The sequence below is a fragment of the Uloborus diversus genome, chromosome 7, assembly GCF_026930045.1.
Source record: "Uloborus diversus isolate 005 chromosome 7, Udiv.v.3.1, whole genome shotgun sequence".
NCBI classification, from domain to species: Eukaryota; Metazoa; Arthropoda; class Arachnida; order Araneae; family Uloboridae; genus Uloborus; species Uloborus diversus.
The window spans coordinates 12,511,960-12,520,659 of NC_072737.1; the positions used below are offsets into that span (position 1 = coordinate 12,511,960).

Below are 8,700 nucleotides of genomic sequence, written 5' to 3' on the forward strand. Positions count from 1 at the left end.
GGCCGGATTTAGGGGAGGGTAGGCGGGGCTTCTGCCCCGGGGCCACCACAACAAAGGGGCCCCCACAGTAAAATTTTTACAAAATATCCTAAATTTCACAGGTCAGCAAATTTTAAATTTTATTTTTTCTCCCAGAGTTTTTTTTTTTTTTTTTTGGATTTCTACAAAGAATGCTTGCACAAGAATAATATTATTATCGATAATATTAGTATCGGATATTTTCGAAAATATGATGATCTTTCCGAACCCTGATTAGGGGCCTCCACTCCTTCGCTGCCCCGGGGCCTCCACACTTTCAAATCCGTCCCTGACATGTGTGTATGTGTATAAAGGCGCGCACGTGTGTGTGTGTTGAGCGTGCGTGAGTGTAGGACATGTACGCCTCGACCAGGAGAAACTGGGTTCTCTCGGGGGATAGTGCTCAGGACGGGAGGAGCCGCGCCTGCAGAGGACGGTGGGCGGTGGTGCTGCAAAGGACCCTGGTCCAAGCTGAAAAAGGAACCGGACATCAAAGATGGTCAAGTGAGAACAATAAGCAATCGTGATTGCTCAAAAAATAAAAACACTTTTGGAAAGAAGGATGTTGATAGAACTTTAATGCATATTTCAATTAAATTGACTTTTTTCTTAAGGGGGGGGGGATAAGTAAGGAGGAGTTTTATTTTAATGTAGTAGAAATGAGTTTTTCGGACAAATTCTTTTTAAACTCCGGGGAGAGAAACCTCTTTTTTGGTCCAATTAACGCGCTTCTTCTAATTAAAATAAAAAAATGCCCATGGAGTGGGGGAGGGCGATATATTCACTCTTTCATTTTAATGCGGTTTTTTTTTGTTGAAATAAAATTTTTATTCGGGTAGGCTTTGAGGGATAACTATCGATACTATTTTTACTTCGTGAACTGAGGGTAGAAAGGTCTGTATTCGAGGAAACATTCCGACCCAAATTTCTATTTTTCTCACCACTGAATGAATATTGAAGTTTTTCTTCTTTTTATCTGAGCTTACGTTAGAAAAACTCAACCGGTAACGACGGCTCGACTGATCACGTGACCACTGTGACGTCATCTAATGCTAAAGCAATGCAGGTGACATCGTTATTTTAACCGGTGAGCTACCGGTCGCTCATCGAACCCAACCTAAATATATAAAGGTGACGTTGTTTCTTTGTTTGTCTGTTTGTTGTACCCGATGGTCGGAAGACCCCATAGCACCTACAACCCTGAAACTTGGCACAAAATTCAAACGTACCCTTGGAGTTTGCACCTTGAAGCCCATCTTCTAAATTTCGAATTATTTTTTTTAAATTAATTAATTAAGTTAAAATTTCACGTATTACGCCGAGTTAGTGTATAGAAATCCCCTTTCTACTAACGTCATATATCGTTGGAAAGAGTTTGTTTTTCTGAACAAGAAGATGTTTGTTACATTTCTATCGAACAGGAGATATAAGTGATTCTAATTAAGCCAATTTTCAAGGCTAAATTTTGATTTTTTCCTAAAAGTCTTTTCTGCAGTGACGTCATCTTCGGCTACGGATAGGTTCGAAAAGATCAACTGGGGGATTCTTGATTTGGTTATTGCGCTGTTGTCATTATTGTTTACGAATGTTTTATTGTTATTACTTTTTAGGTTAAATTAATTGTACGTATGTTAATTGATTTTCTTTTAATTTGAAAGTCACTTGGCGAATTTGGCGATAAACAACGGAGTTGTGGAACTATTTTACATTTGTAAGCTATACTGTTAATGTAATTTTGATGTGTATGTTTATTTGGCAAAAAATTTCAAAGGATTGCATTTAAGTTTTTAACCCCCAACACACAAAAGAAGGGGGTTATAAGTTTGACGTGTCTGTGTATCTGTCTGTGGCACTGTAGCGCCAAAACGGATGGACCAATTTTTGAAAAAAAAAAAAAAAAATGTTCCTAAGGAGAGTTGATTGAGAGTGTTCTTAGCTAGGTTGCGTCTTTGGATGTATGTATTGACCCACATTAATTAACGAAGACATTAATTTAAATCCACTGAAAGGTCTTTTGTTATTTTTGCAGCGAAAACATATTTAACGAGGAAGCCATATTCCCAACAAAAACAAAATTACACATGAAAAAACTTGACGACCATCCCAATGTCTGCATTATTGCAAAAGCAAAGCAAAGAGCGAAAATTGAAAGTTATTTTAAAAGCCTTGCTCGAATGAATTACAAATATTTTATTTGTTAACAAACATAAGATGGCAACAGTTAAAAATTTTAAATCATTGAGATAATATTTCCGATCATTTCCATACAATTAAAATCACGAGAAATACGCAGACGACAATCTATTACGATTTATCTTTCTTATTGTTGCATTAATAAAAATATTTTTATTCGCAAAAAAAAAAAAAAAAAAAAAAATCAACACCTCTTGGAGCGATCGGCGTCAAAATAGAACCAAAGCCTGTTTACATATGGATTCACATATATTCCAAATTTCAACCAGAACGTAGCATTACTTCTTGAGATAGGGCACTCAAAATGGAAAAAAAGAACGGGTGATTGCGCTACCCCCCTTTTAGCTGTTGACACAAAAATAAAATCAGTTCTTATACCCACTAAGGGCTACTTGCCGATAAATTTTTCTTTCATTCCGTTCATTATTTCTTGAGATACAGCAGTCACAATTGACGACAAAAAACGTTCTACAGCTCAACCCCCGTTTGAGTTATTGACACCAAAATTGAATCAGCACCTGTTCCTGTTAATACCAACATATGGACCAAATTTTGTTTGATTCCGCCAGTAACTTCCTGAGGAATAGCAAGCACGCGTAACTCGAAAAACGTCCCATTGCTCCACCCCCCTTGGAGGAATTCGCGCCAAAAACTAATGGGCACAAGTTCACATAGGGGCACATATGTGTACTAAATTTCGTTCGATTTCATGCGGTAGTTTTTGTTGTAGAGCGGCCACAAAAAACTGGTCACACACAGACGTGACACACATACATACACACACACACACACACACACATACATACACACACACACACAGACAGACAGACATTTTCCAAAAATGGTCGAAATGGACTCAGCACACCTCAAAACGTTCGAATCCGTCAAAATTCGAAATTCGAAAATTTGCACGAATCCAATACTTTCTTCTATATATTAGACTAGTGAAAATACCCGGCGTTGCCTGGGGCCTGTAATAATTAAGAGAAAAAATCGTTACTTGCTTTTGTTTTCTGTTTTAAGTGAAAGAATTTAAAACACATCTTTTTGACGTGATTAAAAATCGAGTTTCTTCCTTACCCATAAAACTAAAATAGCAATAAGTATAAAGAACAAAATAGTATTGATTTAGAAACGAAAGCACTATATTTAAGCATATACAAATTTCCAAAACATGAAATTAATATTCTCATGTTTAAAAAGATTAATCTGTTGATACTTTTTTTTTAACATGGAGTCTAAAACCTTCTCTGTATGGCTAATGAAGTACGAAGTGATTTAAAAAAAGTAGCTGCACTCGTAATCCCCTTATACTTGCTTTAGCTATTTTGGGAAATTTCAATCATTGTGAGCTCTTGGTGCGATTTTACCGAATTTGCGAGAGTCGTTTTGGGGTACCTTTGATGATTCTCCCCCCTTCTTTCCTTCCATTTTAAAACGATATGATATTAATTTTCGTTACAGAGATATCGTCGCCAGATTCTGAGATACTTTTGGTCACCATAAAATGGCGCTAAACAGTTTCATCCGAAATATTTCCAAAATAAGTTGTAAAAGCTGGTGATTGTTTGAAATTGTGCAAAAAGGAAAATTAATGGAAGTTTTTGTGCTGTTTATAGATTTGCCTAATTTAGTTGCTGGATTATTTAACACAGTAAAAAAAAGTCTTTTGAAAATTCTTTGATTGGCGATATTTTGTTCACATGGTGAAAGCTGAGAAACATTATGACGTAGTCTTCGGCTTCAAAAACAGCGACGTTGAAAAAACTGCCAAATGCATCAGCTACGGAAATCTTTCTGCAAAAATTTTGGCGATCTGCTGGTTGATTGGATAATGAGTAAGCGTTCAATCAGCATAAATAATAATAAAAACCATTAATTACATTAAAGTTCCGTTTAAGTGGAAAATGATCAGCCAAATCATGTATTATTTGCCAATCTTGTGCAAGAATCTTACTTCAAGATTTGACTTGAGAAAAGCCTTGAGCAGTCACGAAAAGCAAAGATAGTCAACAATACAACAATTGCCGCTATCGACAGGGAGTTGAGATGATACACTAAATACTGTATTGAGTTGAGGAAAGCCTTCGAACATGGAACTAAAAAGCTCATAACTCGTTTTTTATTCTACTTAGAAATTTCGAACAGGTGCCATCTTCAGCAGAAAAATCAGAGCTTTCGATGGACATATAATGTAAATATGTGCAAGTATTTTTTCATCCCAATATTAGAGAATTTATACAAAAATTGTGTTTTATTGTCCCCCTAAGGGGGTTTTGCCCCCCATAACACGACGAAAACTACCCTATGTGTTATTCTGATGCATATGCTATATTATTGTAAAGTTTTATGAAAATCCGTTCAGTAGTTTTTGCGTGAAAGAGTAACAAACATCCATACATACATCCATACATCCATACAGACAAACTTTCGCATATATAATAGTAGTAAGATATAGAAGAAAGTAAAAAGTACCTGGACGACCGAGCCTCGCTCGGCTTTAAAAGAATTATTTTTTTTCAACTCGTGTTTTTTAAGGTTCAATACTTTTCCAAATATGCTTGAAAAGCTTCCTTGTTAACGAAATATTGAGCACTCGACCTTCTTATAACACTAAAGTACCAAACAGAGAAGATTCTGAATGTAATTAAATCAACATTTTGCTTTAAACTATTTGTCACATTTGTTTCCACTATACAATTTTCTTGGTAGTGACTAAAATATTTTGACCTTGAAGCCAGTTTTGCTATGGTGAAATCGGTTTTTAACCGAATCCTTTCATACTATGATGCGTTTCGCGAATTTATCCCAATCGAGATTTTCTTTTTGAATAAGTACTTTTAGTGTAGTTGGTCACTTTACGCCAGAAAATGCTACATACAGCATGATATCCATCAAAACTGATGATGCACAAACCATTGCAACAAATGATAACAACTGTCTTAACAAAACATAAACAGTCTCAAGATATATGTTTCTTCGAAATAAAATTTAGATGCGTAATTTAAGAAATATGTCAAACTATTTGAAGTGTAAAAAGAAAAAAATAAATAAATAAATAAAATAGGACTGTCAAGCAATAGTTTCACTTAAAAAAAGAAAAAAGCCTTATATCGACTTACATAATGCTTTTGAATTTGTTTTCAGCCAAGTGTGTTTGAAATTAGCCAAAGTGGCCACTATCAGCCAAGCCTGGCAACCCTAAGCAAGTTTAAACATAGACTAATAATAAGAGTAGACCGAGCTATGGCAACCCTTTTGCTGCTCATAAACCAAACCATGTGACTGGTGGATATCCTAGCAACAGCGGGCGTTAATCGTAGCAGACGATCAACGCCAGCGCGAAATAAAATAAATAGAATTGATGGAACACGGAAGAATGATCTTTTATGGAGTCCGATTTGTAAATTTGTTATTCTAAGTTGTAAATATTTTGTTAATATAGTGAGTTTTTCGTTTAGATAGTATTGTGCATTTTCTTGAGTCAATTTCAATAACTCTCTAAGCAATAAAAGATGCAAGCGACCAAGAGGAATCAGCAAACGGTAAGATTTTTACCTACAGTTTCAATTTAAGATACCGATTAGTACATTTTTGCGTTAACGCAAAACGTTTACGCCATTTCGTTCACGCCAACGCTGACAGCTCCAAATGAAATAAAAATTACCGAAAACTGATCAAAAACTATTACTAATGTCAAAATAATGCATAACTAAAAGAAAAACAGTTCTATCTCTGCACCTGGAAGTTTTTTTAATGAAAACACATTGTCTTAAAATACATGTCGAGTGCCAAACTATAGATAATGCTGCCATCTAGCAACCATGCTGCCAGAGTCTTCGCCAAGCCCTTCCACTAGTCACATGATACATCTATGAACCAATTTTCTTTATCAGCAAGAATGAGAAAGCTCGGTCTACTCTTATTATTAGTCTATGAGTTTAAAGCTTTAAAGCAAGAAGAGACAAATTTTCATTGTTATAGTTTTGCAAATCGTCTGCCTGATGCGTCAATTCACAGTTTACTTCAAGGCTTAACTTAATTAGACTTTATATTAAAAAACTGTTTTTTGTAAAAAATCGCGTATTTGCAGAAAAAACACTGATGTAGATGAACTTGGAATGCAAAACTACAATTAAATCCAAAATTTCATCCAAATCGCCGTTTTTGAAATACGAAATATAAATATATATACATACCCACAAAAATTGCTCGTTTAAAGATATAAGATAAAAACAGCAAAGCCATCACTATATAACAATTTATAATATTCACATACAGTTCGATCTCGCAGGGGAAGGAAGAGAGACAATAAATTTTATACTTTAATTTATAAAAATCTGAAATAATTGTTACCCCTTGCTTGGGACTTCTTTTACATACTACATACATAGGATTATGGTCAATCAAAAAAAAAACTCAAGGGGTCCGGATCCCCTGGACCCTCTCCCTGTGTGTGCCACTGGTAAGGGGGGTTTCAGATAGAATTTACAATACCTGACTTAAAAGGCAAAAAATTTTAAATTTTTGCACAAAGAACGAAAGGTTATTTTTTTTTTTTTTTCAAGCCATTCAAATCTGAGTTTCCTAGAAGTGGGAAAAATTACTACTTCAGCAGTGTTGCGGGAGCATGGAACAGATCACTGGAAGAGGCTGTAATGAGCAAGGGGGTAGATAGTTTTAAAAGGGCCATTGATTCTAATTGAGAACTAGTACATTGACTAAGACGAGCCTAGGTGGAACACAGTGCCTCTTGCTGGTTGTAACATTTATATGCTTGTATCAGTTAACATTCCCATTTTTTTTTTCCAAAACTACACCACTGCTTAGCACTGAAAACAGCACAAGGGGTCATTATTTTAAGCTATTTAAATCTCAGGCTAACACTGATATTAGGAAAAATTATTATTATAGCAGGGTAGTGGAACCTTGGAACAGCTTACCGGGAGAGGTGGTAATAAGCACGGGAGTAGATAGTTTTAAGAGGGCCATTGATCTTCACTGGGGTTTGTAAATTGACTAGGACCAGTCTAGCTGGGCCCAGAGCCTGTTGCTGGTCGTCACTTTTGTATTTGTATTGTATTTGTAAAATTAATGTAATTCTGATTTAATCCAACAAAACTACAACAGAAATGAAGCAAAATATTTTACAAAGAAAAAAAAAATAGAATCAGACTCCTCTATCTAGAATGGAATGTCCTCAGCTGAAAATTATCTCCAGATACATTAAGTGCTTTAGAGCGTGTCAGTCTCCACAAGCCCATCGGAAACATTCGGCGCAACAGACTCGGATTTCACCTGGGCATGCTTCCTACGCAAATGCCTCTTCAAGGCGCCATTTACAGCGAAAGACATTCCACAAAACTCACAGTGATAAGGCCTCTCTCCGGTATGAGTCCTCAAGTGCGTCTTCAGCGCCTGTATTCGTGGAAATCTCATCGTGCAGTACTCGCAGGCAAACGGCTTCTCTCCCGTGTGTATCCTCATGTGGACTTTCAGGGGGTATGCTTGAGCAAATGATCTTCGGCAAAATTCGCAGGCATGAGGCTTCACTCCGGTATGAATCGCGATGTGAGCCGTCAGGCTCGTCTTACGAAGGAAACCCTTCTCGCAATAGGAGCAGAAGAATCTCTTCTCTCCGTCGTGCATCCCCAGATGGTTCTTGAGGAGGGATTTCTCCGCAAACGTCATCCCACACCGATCGCAGGGAAAGGGCTTCTCCCCCGTGTGGATTTTCTCGTGCGTCAGGCGAGACTTGCGATGGGTGAAGCTCTTCCCGCAATACTTGCACGCGAACGGCTTTTCGCCGGTATGGATTCGAATGTGGTTGCGCAAATTCGCTCTAGTACCGAACTCCTTGCTGCAATGGCCGCACGCAAACTTCTTCCCGCTCGCATGACACCTCAAATGAACTCTCAAATCGTTTTTACAAACATACGCCTCATCGCATTGTCCGCAGTAGAATTTCCTTTCGCCCGTGTGGCGTTTTGAGTGCTCATTTAAACATCCTTGAGTCTGAAACGCTTTCCCACATTGCTCACACACAAAAGGTCTCACACCCGAATGGAGCTTCAAGTGCATCCTGAACGAATACTTAAAAGTAAACCATTTACCACATTGCTCACAATGAAAAGGCTTTTCTTCGGTATGAATTCGAACGTGCTCCCTTAAGTTTTTCTTGAGGATGTAAGCTTTCTTGCAGTAGTCGCAAACGTGAGGCTTCTCTCCGGTATGCGTTTTCACGTGAGCGTTCAAGGTACTGCGATGGCCGAAGGATTTGTCGCAATGCTTACAAAAAAAAGGCTTTGCGCCCGTATGAACTTGCATGTGCGACTTCAAAAGGTTTAGGGAAGTGAATGTTTTTTGACAATAATCACAAGAATAAGGTTTTTCATCGGTATGAATTCGAATGTGATCCACTAAGTTTTTTGCAGAGATAAAAGCTTTCTTGCAGTAGTCGCAAACGTGAGGCTTCTCTCCGGTATGTGT

The 8,700-nt window shown here is 37.3% G+C and overlaps 1 protein-coding gene across 1 annotated transcript; it reads right to left on the bottom strand.

The window, feature by feature from the left end:
* Positions 1-7,446: 7,446 nt before the first annotated feature.
* On the bottom strand, positions 7,447-7,902 carry LOC129226257 (protein krueppel-like). The gene has a single exon (XM_054860857.1). It carries the CDS (start codon positions 7,900-7,902, stop codon positions 7,447-7,449), a length of 456 nt encoding a protein of 151 aa, XP_054716832.1.
* Positions 7,903-8,700: the final 798 nt, after the last annotated feature.

Bases quoted from the DNA above. Each gene is read 5' to 3' on its own strand.
- LOC129226257 (XM_054860857.1), bottom strand. From the start codon at position 7,902: ATGACGTTTGCGGAGAAATCCCTCCTCAAGAACCATCTGGGGATGCAC.